Source organism: Pelodiscus sinensis, chromosome 2 (genome assembly GCF_049634645.1).
Source record: "Pelodiscus sinensis isolate JC-2024 chromosome 2, ASM4963464v1, whole genome shotgun sequence".
In the NCBI taxonomy this organism is placed as follows: Eukaryota; Metazoa; Chordata; order Testudines; family Trionychidae; genus Pelodiscus; species Pelodiscus sinensis.
Genome location: NC_134712.1, coordinates 199,371,693 through 199,390,431, shown reverse-complemented (window position 1 = coordinate 199,390,431; position 18,739 = coordinate 199,371,693). Strand labels below are relative to the sequence as shown.

At 46.1% G+C, this 18,739-nt stretch overlaps 1 protein-coding gene across 3 annotated transcripts in view; it reads right to left on the bottom strand.

Annotated features, from left to right (window-relative positions):
- Nucleotides 1–18,739, bottom strand: part of HYCC1 (hyccin PI4KA lipid kinase complex subunit 1) — a 74,797-nt gene that overhangs the window by 43,051 nt on the left and 13,007 nt on the right. For 2 of the 3 annotated variants that reach the window (XM_075922215.1, XM_075922217.1), the window contains exon 2: nt 1,941–2,029. In XM_075922215.1, the coding sequence (XP_075778330.1) occupies nt 1,941–1,991 (51 nt within the window). In that variant the 5' untranslated portion in view covers nt 1,992–2,029. Of the gene's footprint in view, nt 1–1,940; nt 2,030–11,446; nt 11,880–18,739 lie in introns of those variants that run through there. The other variant, XM_075922216.1, reaches the window with a different exon arrangement.

Here is an 18,739-nt window from a genome sequence, read left to right as displayed (position 1 = left end):
TTGGGCTCCCATGAGGCTAAAGTCCTGAGAGCAAGACTCCCAGTACTTTTTAATATGGTGATGCCATTCAGTTATTCATCTGAAGCTATAGCTTTGTAGTAATTATGGCATTGGGTCCTAAACCACGGTGCACTGACTCATTTATTACTTTTAATTTATATGTTTGTACTAAAACTGAACAGCAACATTTCACAGGCTGGTGGCATGATAAGAGGGGTTTGCCCTGAAGTTCTGACTGCAGGAATTCTAATGGCTTCAAATTGTGAGCATGCAGCTTAAAGTTTGCTGCAGAACTGGCTGAACAATTGTCTGCATGTGGTGCTCTCATTTGGGAATGATAAAATGGCAAATCTTTGATTAGCCATGGAAGCCACTTTTACAATGGCTGGATGCAAAACTGATGAAAAAATAGTTGGTATTAAGAGAATGTCATGGCTGCCATTGTTCCCTTCAAAGTGATACAGTGAACCCTCGCTACTTCGCGGTTCGACCATCGCGGATTCACGACTTCGCGGACTTTTTTCATTACATTATGTATATACGTGAATACGCGATGGTCGAACCGCGAAGTAGCGAGGGTTCACTGTACTGTGAACATAAAATTGATCCTTACCAAAACTTTAAAAAGCCTCGGGGGAAGCCGGCGGGGGGGCATCCCAGGCGCGCCTGGGCTGCTCCCCCGCCGGAGCCCCTCCGCGGCTTTCAAAGCCTCCGGGGAAGCCGGCGGGGGGGCATCCCAGGCGCGCCTGGGCTGCTCCCCCGCCGGCTTCCCCGGAGGCTTTGAAAGCCGCGGAGGGGCTCCGGCGGGGGAGCAGCCCAGGCGCGCCTGGGATGCCCCCCCGCCGGCTTCCCCCGAGGCTTTGAGGATCCTACTTCGCGGATTTTCAGCTATCGCGGTAGGGTTTGGAACCTATCTACCGCGATAAACGAGGGTTCACTGTATTCTATATAATAAGATCAGGTGGAGAAAGTAAAAAATATGTTTTGGGGAAAAGAAATGTAGAAAATTGCCATTCCTCTCAAATACAGTACTGCATCTAACATAAAACACTGCAATGTGTCAATAGGTAGAGCAGAAAACAGCAAAGGGATGGAGAGAAGTTGGCAGCAGTGTTTCCTGTAAGCTGTGTGCTAAGGAGGTCACCCAGGAGATTCAGGTGCCGCCCAGCTGATAGCAGAGTGCCCACAACTGGCAGCATGTGTTTCTACTGGTGGTGTACATCTGCACATGCCCTGGTGCACATTAATTTTTTCTATCCTTGTGCAGAATAAATGTTGAGAGAACATTGGTTAGCTGCCTCAGTTTTTTTTGAGCCAAAAAAATAAAAATAAAAAACCATGAAAATCATCCCAGAAAAAGAGGCAATACATTTGAAAGTAAGATAAGTTTACTTACTTAAGTGATATTTTGCTAACACAGAGCATTAGAATCTACAACTAAAGCTTCAAGGAGTCAGTCTTCGGGAATTACTTTCCATTCCAAACAGTACATTCAAGAAGACAGGTAAATGAAAATAAAATGACAGCTATGGCAAGAATTTGATAAAAAAAAAAAAGATACCATTTTGGTGTAAAGTGAAAGTCTAGAGAGCTTCAACTAAGAGTATTTAGTTGGTAAACTAATATTTAAAAGGATTTGTTTTTAATCAGATTATCTTTTATCTTACTAAATTTGAAGTTTCTTCCATCTTTCAAGCATGAACTTCATTGGACTGTCATGTGCCAAACATAGAATACAGTCCTGAATATGGCAAGGAAGGAAATTCAGGTATATACTTGATGTGTCTTTTCATCTCACAGACTGAAATTTAACTGCCACATTTATCTCAAGGTTTTCCACAGCACCCATTTCAGCAGCAAGCAAGACTTGATCAAATACTACCGAATAAAGAATTTCTACTGCTGAAAAACTACTTTTCTAATAATCACATGATAATTACCTTGAACTCGGATAACCACTCCTCTACAATTCCTGTGTCCACAGCCAACATCTTCCCACATGTGTACAGAAACCTTCAACTTTAAATACCTGAAGAATAGAAAAGTGTTTGTTAAGAGTGACAGAATTTATGTGAAGCATACATCATTAAGAAGTTATACAGTATTTGTCCACCTACCATAATTATAAAAGGCTGCATCTAGACTACACCTCTCTGTTGACAGAGGGATGCAAAATAAGTACAGGCAGTCCCCAACTTACGCGGATCCGACTTATGTCGGATCCGCAGTTACGAACACGGACTGCGGGACCGCGCGGTCCCGCCGCCCATGTACTCCCCGGCAAGAAAAGCTGCTCCGCGTCTCCCTGGTCTGCAGACCAGGAAGACGCGGAGCAAAGGGGCGCGCCTGGGCTGCCCCCCTGCCGGCTTCCCCCGCGGCTTTGTAAAGCTGCGCGAGCCCTCCCCCCCCTCCCCCGCGGCTTTACAAAGCCGCGGGGGAAGCCAGCAGGGGGGCAGCCCAGGGCGACTGGGCTGCTCCGCTGCCCGAGCCCCTCCGCGGCTTTGCAAAGTCGCAGGGGAAGCCGGCAGGGGGGCAGCCCAGGCGCGCTGCGGCTGTCCCGCTGCCGGCGTCCTCAGAGGCTTTGCTCCCTGTCTCCCTGGTCTGCTGGTCTCCAGCAGACTAGGGAGACTGGGAGCAAAGCCCGGAGGACCCGGGCGGCGGGACCGCGGTGCATCTCCGTCCGCCGCCCGCGTCTTCCTGGTCTGCTGGGGGGGGGGGGGGGTGCGCAGCTAGTACGCCCCTTCTCCCCCAGCAGTCTAGGCTTTCCTCCGTCGCCTGTGGCAGAGCAGCTGGGGCGCTGCCGGTTGGTCCCACAGCGCCGCTCTGGGCGCTACTGGACCAACCCGGCAGCATCCCAGCTGCTCTGCCCCAGGCGTCCTGATTCAGCCGCTGCTGGTCAGTTTCAGCAGCGGCTGAATCAGGACGCCTGGGACAGAGCAGCTGGGGTGCTGCTGGGTTGCTCCAGTAGCGCCGGATCGGCGCTACTGGAGCAACCCAGCAGCACCCCAGCTGCTCTGCCCCAGGCGTCCCCAAGTCAGCTGCTGCTGAAACTGACCAGCGCCGACTACAGGAAGCCCGAGGCAGAGTTGCTCTGCCCCGGGCTTCCTGGAATCAGCCGCTGATCAGTTTCAGCAGCAGCTGACTTGGGGACGCTTGGGGTTCTTAAGTTGATTCTGTATGTAAGTCGGAACTGGCGGTCAGTTTCAGCAGCGGCTGAATCTGGACGCCAGTTCCGACTTACACACAGATTCAACTTAAGAACAAACCTACAGTCCCTATCTTGTATGTAATCCGGGGACTGCCTGTACATCAAAATTGCTAATGAAGCAGGGATTTAAATACTCCATGCTTTATTAGCATAAACATGGCTGCCGCTTTTTTCGAAATGGAGCTTTTTTGAAAAAAAACCAGTAGTCTAGAAGTGGATCTGTCAAAATAAACCCTTTTTCGACAGATCCTGTAAACCTCAAAAAATGAGGTTTACAGGATCTGTCGAAAAAGGATTTCTTTTTTTTAGATTATATATATATATATATATATCTCTAGACTGTCGGATTTTTTTTTTTTTAAAAGCTCCATTCAAAAAAAGCAGCAGCCATATTTACGCTAATAAAGCATGGGGTATTTAAATCCCTGCTTCCTTAGCAGTTTTGATATACTTGATTTGCATCCTTCTGTTGACGGATGATCTATGCACACATCTTACTTTTTTTAAGCTCACTAGCCTATATGACATAACCATATAGTCAATAGCAGCTCCAATTTTTTTTTTTTTTTTTTTTTTTTAAACTGTGCCTCACTGATGTCAGTTGCTGGAAACAAAATGGAAATCTGCCTACCAGCAGCAGTTTACTAGATTCCAGGAAGTTTAATGAGCAATAACCAGGGTTGATAAAAGAACCATTTTTATAATTTTTTTTCGGATTTACATCAGATTTTTGTTGCTTAAAGAAGATCGATATACTCCACACTTTGGACCAAGAAAAATAGCTTTATACTTTTAAAAAGTCTCGTTTCACATCTGTCTCAGAGGAGTAGCTGTATTTTTAAAAAGTTACAGGCAAACGATGAGGAGTCCTAGCTGAGGCACCTTAGGCTGAGACACCTTAGGTCTACACTGCAATATTATATCGGAAAGAAATAATTTGCAATATGCAAACTGCATATGTTTTTCCAATTTACTTTTGAAAGAGGTTTTTCCAAAATTTGATGCATCTACACGGCACCAAATTTCGGAATAAAGTGCTCTTTCAACACATCTCTTGTTCCTCATAAAATAAGATTTACAGGGATGGTGAAAGAGTGTGTCCGTTTTTTCAATGGGGTTATAGCTGTCCTGGTCCCCATCTGTGGCTCCTTGCATCCCCCTGCCCCAAAGTGGTCATCCTATCCCTCCTGCCAAATGACTTCCCTTTCCATTTTATGAGAAACAATCAAATTACAGGCACATCCCTTTGTCCTGGCACAAAACCCTACCTTGCTTTAAGTTATGATAAGAAGCAGCTTCCTATCAAATTTGGTGGTCATGGCTTTTACCATTTAGGAGGAGTTCTTGAACAGACAGACTCACAGATGGACAGACAAGACACACATTTCTAAAATAACGAAGAAAGTAAAAAAAGAGAAAAAAGAAACTAAATAATCACCCATTAGTACAGTGATCTGTCTTCCTCAGTCAAGGATATTACTTTTATCTTCCAGTTCTAAGTTACAAATTTAATAAAAGAAAACTACGTGGTGGACAAAAGAATGTCCCATGTATGTGAAGCCTGGACATGACAGCTGAAACATCTGATATTTCCTCCCCCTACCCGCAAAAGATAGGTCCTACTTCTCCATGATGAAAAGATTCTGAAGGCCTAGTTGCTCATAGTCATGTTCATTATTCCCTGGCATTTTATGTACATTTTTGTTGTCTAGCTGTCACTAGCATTGTAGAATACAAGGAGTATTTAATTTGACCATAAAGAGTTTTGTGAAGCAGTGTTTCCAATGACATTACTGACTGCTTGGAAAGAAATAAAACTCTAGAATTATCACCAGTTGTTTAGGATCAATAGTTATAGAGTGCCATGTTTCTCATTAGATCTATATCTGAATAATATCAACATAGTAGTATGGACAATAATTTGAAAAATGCCATCTGAGAAAGACAAAAAAGGATTAAAATTTTGGGAATTAAAACAATGGAAACATTACCAGATTATGTACCTCAAAATGAGCTCCAAGATGGACAATTATCAAGGATTTGTCCAGTAAATTAATAAAACGCTGATAATGCAGTTACTGAACTCTCTATGGATAGAGAAATATTTTTAGAAGATATTTATCAGAAGGGCATCCAAAAGAAAGGTAATTGTAAGAGCTCAGAAGGAGAAAGGGGCAATCAAAGCTACATCACATTGAACAGCACTATAAGTGGTGATGTGTAATATGGCATGATATGAATAGACAATGTTTCCCATTAATTGAAGAGCAATTTCCCTTAGAAGATTTGAGCCATTAACGGTGGCACAATATTGGTAGATAATCCAATTTACCCTTTCTTAGAGGAAGAAGCTATTACCTAATGACAGCAACAATCTTTGTCCTTATCAGATTACAACATTCTAAAAGGGCATAACCTCAGGACTCCTAAATTTTTGAAGGAGGAGTGCTAGAAAACTCCCTTATGACAGCCACTCCTTGAGGAGACAGAAGGCTGCTCTGGCCCGCATGAAATATTTGAGAGGAGAAAGATTCAGATTTACTTTTCCCGACAGTCTCCTGTACTACAAATGACAGCTTACCATTCTGCCACATTAGGTCAGCTAAGGTAGTCCGCACTATTGGGGGGCACAAACCTGGCACTCAGATTTCCCGGGTTGCATAAAGCAGGGGTAGGAAAACTCTGATGCACTGTCTTGATACAGTTCATCAGGGTTAGTTACAGGCAGGCCACTAGATGGTTTGTACATCCTCAGACATGTGGCCCCGCAGTTCCTCATGGGTAGGTTTTGCTGTTACCAGCCAATGGGAGTTGCAGAAAGCAGCACACCTGGGCCACTGCTTCCCATAGCTACTAATGGCTAGGAAAAGTGAACTGCAATCACAGGGAGCTGCAAGCAGCTGTACCTGGGGATGATCAGATAAAAACAAAGCATCTTTTGGTCCATCAGTGGTAGACCCTGACAAGCCACATCTGGCCCACAGGCTGGAGGTTCCTACTTCTACCCCGATGGGAAGATCAACAGGCCAATTTATCTGAAGTTTGAGAATCACTGCTCTAGATCTCAAAGTGCAGTCTGCGGACCACTAGTAGTCCACAGCCACTTGAAGGCGGGCCGCAGGTCAAGGCTCAGCTCCTGCCGCTGCAGCAGGGAGCTCACACAGGGACTCCAACCCTGCGGTCCTTTCCCTGCAAGGTTGGAGTGCCAGCACTGGCTTCCTGCTGCAAGGGGAGAGAGAAGCTGCAAGCCTCATGGGCTGGGTCCAGTTCGCAGAGGTAGCAAGCAGCTACATGCACTGCTCTTTCCCCTCTCCCCAGCTGGGGAAACAGCAACACTTGGAGTCCTGCCTGGAGGCTTTCCCCACAGTTTCCATTGGCCAGAATTGCAGCCAATAAGAGCAGTGAGAGACTATGCCTAGGAGCAGCAAGGGCACAAAGCCAGGTAAGAGCCCCCTAATCCTTCTTGTGCCCAGACCCTGCCTTCTCACCCTCCCCAACTCACACCTCCACCCTGCTCCTGCACCCTCCCTCTTGGCCAGACACACCACCCCCAGCCATCTTCTGCACACAACCTTGTTTCCGCACTCCCCTTCCCTCTTGCCCAAACTCCTCCATTCTCAGCCTGCTCCTCCACCCAATGGGGCCAACAGCCCCGGGGCAAGGTAAGAGGGCTCATTCTGCACCCAGACCACTAGCTCCTTTGCAGCAGTTCAAAGGGCAACTGCCCCAACCCAACGTCCCCCACGTCGGTGGATCTGCCTGCACCCTATTTCCCACGTTGCTCTGCATCACTGCCCCCCTCCTGCACCCATTTTGTCCCCATGGGTGGTTGGCTGGTGATCCACGGAAAGGTCTGAGCTGAGAGGATGGACCATGGGCCAAAATGTTTGAGAACCACTGATGTAGAGTGAATTTCCTCTTACAAAGCTCTCTATAAAATTTATAAAATACACTGAAGTAATTCAAAGCTTGGTCCTAAATTTCAATAAAATATTAAAGGAATATTGTAAGTAATTTCACTACATGTCTGTTTCCTCTGTGGTTACAATTATATGAATACAACTGCAAAATATGAGCTAGTGTAAACATTTGATATTCTAAATGCCTTATAAGCAAAATAAATATTAAGTGAATAAGGAAGTATATACTACATTAAAATAGTAATTTATAAAAGTGAGCAAATTCTTAGCTATGAAAGTTGGTTTAAACCAATTATTCAGAACTCTGCGTGCATGTTTGCGCGCGCATATATATATTAAAAATTATTTATTGAGGGATATGGCAGAGCACTAAAAAGCATTTTCAGAAGAAAGGGATGAAGTTCAGCATACTCCATGATATCAATATTCAGGAGCTAGAGTAATCTGAAAGTCCTGTGACTTATTAACATAGTCCTACAAAAGAAAGGAATTTGAGAACTCTCCCAAGAATTCAGTATAAAGATATATGCTCTGCTCATGGATCGCATCAGAAGTCAAACCTCACTTTGATTAAAAACCTTTAAGAGGATGTATGGGGTGCAGATTCAGGAGCAGAGGCATTTCTTTATGCCAGGTGTATTTTAGTTCAAGAGATACAAAAAGTGAGGGAGCATCTTTTATTAGACACTCTGTTGGTGACAGACATGCTTTTGTGTTTTACGCAGAACTCTTTTTTTAGGTCTAGGAAAGTTACCTCAGAATGTAAATAAAATACAAGGACAAATAGATTGTCTCACATAAGTAATTATTCCCTTGAAATATGAATTTAGCACTTAACATATTTCAAGGGTCCATTAAACAGGAAGTGAGCACAGAAGGATGGTGGTAGCAGCTGGTGGGCAGGGAGGTTGTAAATTATAAATTGTTATAATCTGCTATATAATTTGAAATAATTTGTTTGTCTGTTCAAGAACTTCTCCTAAACAATAAGAACTAGGACCACCAAATTCAGTATAGAGCTTCCTCTTATAACTTAAAGCAAGGTCAGGGTTTGGTTGTGCCAGAAAAATGGGATGTGTCTGGAATGGGATTGCTTCTCATAAAACTGTATCAGAAGAGAGAGAGAATCATCAGGCAGGTGAAAAGGGCTGACAAGGGGCACCCCTTTCCTGTCCAGGACTGTCCCAGCCCTAAGCCTCCCACCACCCACGCACTCTGTAGGGAGGGTTGTGGGGGCAAGGAGCTGAAGCTCCCTCTCATTCACATGGAAACATTGTTGGCTGTTCGTCTTCATCAGGGAAAAGCACATAATTTGCTGCATTCCTCACTCTGGCTGGGGAGCGCTGGGGGCAGACAAAACCAGATCTGCCCCAGCCGGGGTATGTGCAACCTCCTCCCATCCCCCGCTGTAGCAGCCATGGAGAGAGATGTCTCACCTGGATCCAAGTTGCTACAATGAGAGAGGGCTGGGGTAGTTTTCTCCCCCTAGGGCAGCCTGCTTACTGCATCCCTCATCTCCCACCCCACCACTATGATTTAAATGAAGCATGTACATTTTCTTTTTTTTTTTTAATTGAGTTAAGAACCCAAGCAATGGTGGGTAAATCTTCTAGTAAGCCATAAAGCCAATGTCTCTACTTAGTCCATAATATTTTGCGTCTAGCAAAGTTATGAACTGAAAACATCCTATTTTTCTCTTTTGAAAGAATTGTCACTCACAGGTAATTTGGTGTTTGTGTCTTATTTTTCCATGCGAGTTCATTCGAGAGTGTAGTGATTGTCTGGTTTCACCTATGTAATTGCTACGGAGGCATTTAGTATACTGGTGAAGTACACAAGCACGTGCAGAACCTTTGGATTTTGAAAGGCACATTGAGGGGGGTGTGGACCATTGTAGTCAGGGGTGGACTGATGCACAGGACCATGGCGTTCATGCCCAGGGGCCCCAGCCAAGTGGGAGCACCTGAATCTGAGTGGAAGTTGGGAAAGGATTCAAAACCAGCACCAGAACCGTGACCATACCCCTCCTATTCTCCCCTGGGGACTCTGCCCCCTCGCCAGGTCAGAAGCCAGAACAGAACAAAGATGAAAGCTATCCAGGAAACCTGGGCAGAGTCCAGGGTGCCCAAAAGGAGCCCCCGGTCTGTGTCCCCACCCTCCAGTATATGCCACTACTGGTGGAACCTCTGGCCCAGCCTACTACCCCCTCTCCAAGGCCTGCAGAGAGACACTACAGAGAGAAAAGGTCCTGCCCTTGGTGGGAGGCAACAGGAAACCACAGCAAGGAAACGAAGTTAGGAGCTAGGCAGGAGGGCTCCTCTGGCACAAATGACGTTGCTACTGGCCCAGCCTCAGTAGCCAGTGCACTCTGCCCAGGCTCACTCAGTGCCCACGCCCATCTCCCACTGACAGGTTATCCCTCCTGCTCCTGGTGACCCCCAAGTGCTGCCTGTGCTTTGTACCTGAAGCGGCAATCACAAGCAGCACCACTCCTCCTGTTGTCACTGGCTCAAAGCTTGCCGTTTTCGGCTGGGGGAGGCAATGCCTCCCACCTCTTCCCCAAACTATGCTCATGCTATCATTGTTCCAAGAATGCCCAAGGCTACCATGGCCTTGTTATAAAGTGGACAGTCACGCGCTCCTTGATTCTCGTCTCCTTACACCCCCAGTGTGTGGGGGACCCAAATGTTATTTGTGCTCAGGGCCTCAATAAATATTAACTTGCCTCTAGTCGAACCTCTGAAATCCCATACTCTCTTGTCCAGCAATATCTGTATTCCGGCAAGACCATGGATGTTGCTGGATCAGACAGCCCCGGCATTCAGGAGTGTAAACCCTGTCCATAGGGAGCCGTGGCGAGCAGGGCAGGCAAGGCCCATCCCCATGCAGCTCTGGCCAGCAGGGCAGCAGCAGGGCAGCTAGCAAGCCCCATCCCCGGGGATTCTCAGTCAGCCGGGGGAGAAGCAGGGCCATGGTGGTTGGGAAGCTCTGTAACCAGGAAGCCACAACAGGCCAGAGCGCAGGTCCCAGTCCTGCAGGCTGGAGCCCAGTAGCAGTGGAGCGGGAGTGGAGCCAGCTACAGGGAGGGAGAATGTCCTGGTAGACCAGTGGCAGGGAACCTCCCCCGATCCAGCAAATTCACACATTTGGGATGGGTCAGGTCCCGAGGGTACCAGACAAGGGAGGTGCAACCTGTATCTCTTGGCAGGTTTTGCATCTATTGTTCTGGCAGGATCTGTTTACTGTGTAAGTTTACTAGGAGAAAAAAAAACCACAAGAATTATACCAACTTTTCAAAATCCTTTACATGTAATAGTTATAATACTTTCTCTGATGATTGAGTGCAACTTAAAATGTCTTACGGGTACTACAATCCGGGTCCCAGCCAGCTCTTTAAATAGCTCCCTGCTGGCTTTGCTGCTGCTTAGCCCACTCTTGCCAGAGCTGCATCCCAGGGTGCACCCGCTTCCTTTCACCTCTTTATGTTTTAACTTTTGTGATTGTCAACACCACTAACCCGGTTATGTCACTTATAAGGATGGGGAAGCAAGAGAGACACATAATGGCTTCTCTACCATCTGAGGACTCCCCAATGTTAATGCTATACTTGTTTGGCTAGTAAGCCAGACTTGCATTGTTAGGACAGCACAAGACTGCCCTAATGCAATGGGAAATTGGCTCAAGTTCCCCATGGAAGTAAAGGTATTACAATTATAGCTTTGAATGATAACTCAGTATTTGTCATCACAATCCATTTGCAAATATATTTTCACTGTACCTTTGTTATCACTCAGTCTTTGCTGCTTTTTTTGTTCCGTAAGTGAAACCATGTTATCAGTGGCTACAAGAGCCAATAGAGCTGGCTATCTGCAATTCCATTTTGTCTAATTATATGCCACAGATCAGCCTCTGTATCACAGAGACCTTACACTATTCCAAATTTGCTGAGCAATTTCAGTCGCAATGAGTCTTCTAGTTTTTAAGAAATACTATGAAGTTGAAAATATTTGAGTATTGTGCATACCAGCCTATAAAAGAGGAAACAGCTATTTAATGCTTCAAATGTTGTGCTTGTTGTGGTTGGTGAGGTTCGTTTGCTTTCTAATGCTTCCCCCTAAATATGTGCCAACTTTAAAACAGTTTCTTTTTTGGAGAAACCACAAGCATAAAGAGGGGGGAAGGGAGACTCATCTCTTTACAAGTACTGATCAAAGCTGTACATATTTCCTAGTCCTTTTAAAGTAAAAGCCAGAAGTAAACAACAACAAACTCTAGATAAACACTTCATTTTTAACAATGTTAAGTGATCACTACTCACAGTGCTAATGTTACCAACTGAAAGAATACTTCTTTGGTCTCTGCCTCTGATTTTCATTCCAAGTCATGTGGACTCCATGTAACTTCTTCCATAAGCCATTGCTCTTATGGGAGAGCTTTTGAGAACTGATTAAAAATGGTCTGTTATGCATATACTAGCACTCCTCTTGGCTGAAATCTGTCTCCAGCTGCCAACCACATCCCGCCATGTGACTCATCTAACAGTACTCTTAACCCTTTTTTCCCCCCAACGTAAGGGAACCCTTTTGTCACTGGATCTGCAGAAGTTTAGCAATCTGAAGCCTGTACATTTTCCAAGCAGAATTCTGTACTATAAAAAAGCATTAAATAATGTATATTATTCTACTAGATATTTTAAAGAATGTGTGTGTCCATGAGTCCATTTGTTCAAGAACCCCTAAACAGTAAGACCTAGGACCACCAAATTTGGTATGCAGCTTCCTCTTATCATAACTTAAAACAAGATCAGCGTTTGATTGCTACAGGACAATGGGATGTGCATGGAATGCAATTGTTTTGCGACGAAAGGAAAAAGGGGGGTATGGGAAGGACAGTTATACTTGTGGATGACCACCCCAACTTTGTTCAGCAGCATGGCCTCCTCCATCCCTGCCCCCGGCAAGGCAATGCGTCCCCCTGCTTCACTGCCCCGGGGTGGCCCCAGTCCAGGGCAACCCTGGGTAAGTCTTCTAGTTCTCACCATATCCTACAATTCCCCTTGGCTCCGAAGTCATGGAGATCCACCCAAATCCAAACAAAATTCAAAAGAATTCTAAACTCAATGAGTGAGAGTATAAAGAAATAAGGTGAGGGAAAGGATACGGTTCTTACAACAACTTTGAAACCAGGGCTGTTAAAAGCTTAAATAATCAATTTAAGAACAAAAGCTATTGTTTTTCCTGAAGTACTGTGAACTCTAGCTCTTCATCATGCCTTCCCTCTGCTTCTCAATACCTTTGAAAAGGTGCCATTACCAACCATTTTGAAATGAGCCTCCTGACCCAGTTCAAATTGACTAAACACAGCAAAGCTCACACTACTGCTCTGAAAATATCAGATAGCGATTTGAAGATGGGGCTTGCACTGAAGATCAGGCTCCGAAGCCTAGAAGTCCACACATTATCTATTTTTAGATGACTTGTAAAAGCCTCACTAGTGGTAGTCTGTTGACTTAGGCTGGGATGTTCACTCCAAAATGCTGAATAGACATATACATTAGGAATGTCAATGTCTCCTACAATATTATTGCCAGCAAGCTAAGGAAATATGGATTGGATAAATGGACTGTAAGGTGGATATAAAGTTGTCTAGATTGTCAGGCCCAATGGGTAGTGCTCAATGGCTTGATGTCTGGTTGGCAGTCGGTTTCAAGTGGAATGCCCAAGGATTGGTTTTAGGGACCGTTTTGTTCAACATCTTCATTAATGACCTAGATGAAGGGATGGATTGAACCTTCAGCAAGTTTGCGGATGACACTAAGATAGGGGGAAGAGGTAGATACATTGGAGGGCAGGGACGGGGTCCAGAGTTACCTAGACAGATTAGAGAATTGGGCCAAAAAAAAAAAAAAAAAAAAAAAAAAAAAAAAATCTGATGAGGCTCAACAGAAGAATCCCAAGCATTGTTACAGGCTGGGGACTGACTGACTAGGTAGCAGTTCAGCAGAAAAGGATCTGGGGATTACAGTAAACTTCCGATAATCCAGCACCTTTGGGACCCAGGGGGTGCCGGATTATCGGATATGCTGGAATATCAGGAGGTACTCCGGAAGGGGGGCTATGAAGGGTCTGTGGGGGGGGGGGGGGGCAGAGGAAGCCCTGCGCAGCTGCCGGCGACAGGCCAGCTGAGGCTGAAAGCGGCAGTGAAGACTTGGGGAAGCAGTGGGGCAGAGCTGCTGGGGTGCTTCCGGGTTGGTCCCAGAGCACCTCCCCTCAACTGAGTGGCGCTGCGGGACCAACCCCGCAGCACCCCAGCTGCTCTGCCCCCGGCTTCCCCAAGTCAGCCGCTCGTCAGTTTCAGCAGCAGCAGCGGCACAGAGCAGAGCAGCTGGGGTGCTGCCAGGCGCCGAGCAGGAGGGTGAGGGGCAGCGCTGCAGGACCAACTGGGCAGCACCCCATCTGCTCTGCTCTGCACCTCTTCCCCAAGTCCGCCACTGGTCAGTTTCAGCAGTGGCAGCAGCAGACTTGGGGAAGCGGCCGGAGCAGCTCCAATTGTCTGGAGCACTTCCGGGTTCCAGGTGGTGCCGGAGTATTGGGAGTGCCGGACCACTGGATGACGGACAATTGGAGTTTTACTGTACAGAGAAGCTGGATATGAGTCAACAGTGTGCCCTTGTAGCAAAGAAGGCTAATGGCATATTAGGGCGCATTAGGAGGAGCACTGCCAGCAGATCTTGAGAAGTGATTATTCCTTTTTATTCGGCACTGGTGAGGCCACATCTGGAGTATTGTGTCCAATTCTGGGCCAACCACTACACAAAGGATGTGGACGCACTGGAGAAAGGTCCAGAGGAGGGCAACCAAAATGATTAGGGGGATGGAGCACTTGACCTACAAGGAGAGGCTAAGGGATTTGGTCTTATTTATTCTGCAGAAGAGAAGAGTGAGGGGGGATTTCATTAGAACTTCCCTTCAGGAAGTTGAAGGCTGCTTAGAAAACGGAGAGAGGCTATTCACAGTAGTGATGCATAACAGAACAAGGAGCACTGGTCTCAGGTTACAGTGGAGGAGGCTTAGGTTGGATATTAGGAAAAACTATTTCACTAGGAGAGTGGTGAAGCACTGGAATGGGTTACCTAGAGAGGGGGTGGAATCTCCATCCCTAGAAGTTTTTAAGTCTCAGCTTGACAAAGCCCTGGCTGGGGTGATCTAGTTAGGGTTGGTCCTGCTTTGGGCAGGGGGCTGGACTCAATGACTTCCTGAGGTCTCTTCCAGCCCTAGGATTCTATGAATGTGTAGTCGGCTACACAATTAACCGATAAGCCTGGACTTATCCGTTAATCCTATTGACTACAAACATTTCCCTCTCCTCCCCCCTATCCTCCCCCCCCCCCCCCCCCGGGCTGCTTTAGAGGCAGCAAGGGAGGGGTGGGAACTAATATATGTAGGAAGACAGCTTTTAAGGTAGCTCCCGACATGTTTCCGACTTCATGGAGCCACCTCCCCCCTCCTACAGAGCCAATAGGTGGAGGCAAGCAGGAGCCGATGCTTGTGGGGAGCCAGCTTAAAAGCTGACTCCCTGTGAGCACTGGCTCCATTGGAGCCACCTCCAACTCCCATGCTGCTGCTTTTGATAGAGAGGCAGGAGTGCAGGGAGTGAGGGGGCAGGCAGGAGTCAGAACACATGGAAAGTGGCTTTCCAGTAGGCTCTCCCCATATATCAGCTCCCACAGAGCTGCCTGCCCCTATGCTGCTGCCTCTTTGTCAGAGGCAGTGGGGGGGGGGGGGGCAGGCGGGAGCCGATGCTTGAGGGGAACCAGTTTTCAGGCTTGAAAACTAGCTTCCTACATGTACCAGCTGATGCCCGATGCCCCTCCCATGCTGCCGCCTCTGTATCAAAGTAGCAGGATGGGGGGAGGGGACAGGCAGCTCCGGGGGAGTAAGTGCACGCTAGGAGCCAACCAAGGTGGGTGGTTCTTGACCGTACTAAAATATTACATCGCTGCAGACAACACTGATTTCTGGTGTGTTCCTATAAGAAATATTCCTGTGATGGATCCATTGTTTTTTCATCTGTCAATTCCACAAAAGGCTCCACAGCCAGTTAAAAAATAAAAATAAAGGGCCCAACGGACATCCCTATCTACCTTTGTGTAATTCACAATTGGGATATTTAGCCACATTACACCAGTCCAAGAGCAGTTATCCATTGACGTAACTGGGAGCCAAACTCCATTGAAACAGAAAGTTCCATTCTATTCCATCAAAGGCTTTCCCTGAGTCTACTGATAAGAGAAATTGATTTCCCCCGCCCCCCACAGCTGGCATTATGGATGATTCCAAGTACTCTCAGAAACACTGCCTGACATTTGTCTATCTAGTTTGATCTGGATTAATCACAGAACACCAGAACTGGAAGGGACCTCGAGAGGTAATTGAATCCAGTCCCCTGCCCTCATGGCAGGACCAACCACTATTTAACCTGCTCTTAGATATCTCCAGGAATGGAGGTAATATAATCTGAGAGCATAGACTGTACTTCTGCTAGTATTATACTAGTTAGTATTTTTGCTAAAATACTTGTCATAATTCAGAGATATAGGTTTATAAGAACACGGTAAAATCCTTTTAATCTTTAGAGAGAACCATCGTAGTCGCTTAGGTTATGTGAGTTCCTCCCATAACACAACGGTTTTTGAGGCACCTCTCAAAGAATCCACTAGAGATGTCAATGTGTAGTCGACTGTATGATTAACCCCGCATTTCTCAAACTGTGGATCCCGACCCCCTGGGGGGGTCATGAGCACCTTAGAGTGGGGTCGCACTATCACAAAGTTTGAAAACTCCTGGATTAATCAATAAGTCTAGTCAGTTAATCTGGCCAATGACACACCTTTCTCCCCTCTTGCTACAGCAAGGGGGGGGGGGGGGGGGAGAGAGCAGGAGCCAGTGTCAGGGGGAGCCAGCAGAAGAGCCAGATCCCACCAGCACCAGCTCCACTATCAGAAGCAGCAGCAGTAGAGTTGGTGCAGGGGAGGCTGTCACAAAACAACCCGTGTCTGTGGGGGATCCGAGCTCTTCGTAGACAGGCGTTACTCCTCATCCCGCAGAGCAGCCTCTGTCCACAGTGAACCTGGGCCCGCTGAGGGTATAGGTTGTTTTGCGGTAGCAGACCCTGTCCACGGTGGTCCGAACTCCCTGCAGAACAGCCTCTGTCAGGGTGTAGACACTACTTATGCCAATGGAAGGAATCTACCTCCTTGATGGGTGGTAGCTAGGTCAATGGAAGAATTCTTTCATTCGGTCAGCCTAGCACTGGGTACAAAGGGGATTATGTCATTTTATGCTGCTCTGGGGGTATGGATTTTTCAACCCGAGTGACAATTATGCTGAACTAATTTTCTTGTATAGACCAGACCTTAGTCATCAGAATGTCACTAATTAGTATGCTGCAAAAATAAACATCAAGCAATAATTATCTGAGTAGTACTACATAAATACAAGCAGTGAATACAGTTTTAGAAACTAGCGAGAAAAGTTGTAGCTGTCAAGTAATAAACTAGAGTGCAGGAGATGGAGAATGATCAAGGAAAAAAAAAGAAGATTAGATTGCATGTGAATCTAATTAGCTCTAGTGATATAGGTCATTACTGTTTTGCCTAGACTCACTTTTCCCCTTAGAACTCTTCCCAATCAATTTTAGGGCAATGATTTTCATTTTGACCCTTATTTCCCTCCCCCCCACAGCCACACTTCATATTTCTAAAGTGAACATTCTACCAACTCCATATCGCCAAATGCTGCTTATCCACAGAATTGCTCTCTTTGAATGATTTTATAGATGAGCAATGAAGACTATTACAGCACTTCTCCCAAAGCATACATGTGAAAAGGGCAGGGATTATGAAGTTTTGAAGAGCTCTACTAAGCATGTGCTTTGGGAGCCCAGTAAAATGACATACCAAAATAAACTTCTATATTAGACGGAAATTAGTTTGTCAACACATAGGGAGAGCTATTCAAAAAAACCAAAAACATTTTGTTGGAGGAATCCTTCACTTTCTCAATATTTCCTTTTGCTCTTTGCACTAATTTGAAGGAATTAACCACTATCCTCCCAAAGTGAAGGGGGAAGAGGAGATGAGCAGCGCTTTTCTACCTACTGATAAATAAATAACAGATTTTCTCAAAAATATGGTTCAACAACTCCCTTATCGCTTTCATAGTGCCTTTCAAAAAGCCTTTTCCTCAAGTCAAGAGACTGAGGCTTATGCATTTGACTGGGTTCTGACCAATGGTAAAAGCATTTCCAAACAAACAGTCATCTCTGTATACAAGCTAGAGTGTGCTACCCATACATTTGAGAACTGATCTCTTCCTTCTCACAAACTATAACTATTTTTAAAAAGAGCTATACAGGCAGTCCCCGGGTTACGTACAAGATAGGGACTGTAGGTTTGTTCTTAAGTTGAATCTGTATGTAAGTCGGAACTGGCGTCCAGATTCAGCCGCTGCTGAAACTGATCAGTCTCAACAGCGGCTGAATCTGAACGCCAGTTCTGACTTACATACAGATTCAACTTAAGAACCCCAGGCTCCGCAGCTTTGCTCTGCTTTGCTCCCCGTCCCCCTGGTCTGCAGACCAGGGGGACAGGGAGCAAAGCGGCGGAACACGCGGGCAGCAGACAGCCCAGACACGTCTGGGCTGTCCGCTGCCCGCGTGTTCCGCCGCTTTGCTTCCTCTCCCTGGTCTGCTGGAGACCAGGGAGAGGGAGGGCCCCGTTCGTAACTGCGGATCCGACATAAGTCGGATCCGCGTAACTCGGGGACTGCCTGTATTGCACAGAAAGATCATTTATGGCTTGTTGGGATCTTGCATTCAAATTTCAATAAAAACAGAATCTTAATTAAGTGAAACCATCAGCAACAATGTTGACAAAGTCAGACAAATTACAATCCAACAATTCTCATTATCCACTTTATACGCATTTCAGTGAGGCTCAAAACTTCGTCAACTGGAAATAAAATCTGTCTAGTGGCACAAAGGAGTTATAACTTGCTATCTGGAGTAGGGATCTTAAATATTGGTTAATTCAATAGTTGATTAACCTCATGAATTCTTATTGTTAGTCGACTATTCTATAGTTCCCAGGCAACCTCTCTCAGGGGGAGGAAGAGGGCGGAGAGGAGGAATCTGAGCTCCCAGACCCAGCAAAAGCTGGAACTGAGCCTGGCTGCCTGCTCGCCTGGCTCCTAATACACTTTAAATGCAGAGCTGCAGTAGGGGTAAGTCAAGGAGCCAATGCAAGCCGGGGCTGATCTTGGCTGCTGGCCAACCCACTACAAAATTTACTGGTGGATGGGAAGGGGAAATGTCTATAACAGTAACCTATATGTTTTTGCTTATCGGTTCATCAACTATACAGGCAGTCCCCGACTTACGAATGGGTTACATTCCGAACACCTAGTTGTAACTCAATTTGGTCATAAGTCAGAAATACCCTTAAATGCGCTGCCCGTGCTGTTTGAAAAACTTGACGTACATGGTTCTCAACTTGAAAATATTATAATGGGGTTAATGGGAGGTTGGCTGTAAGTATGGATGGTCGTAAGTC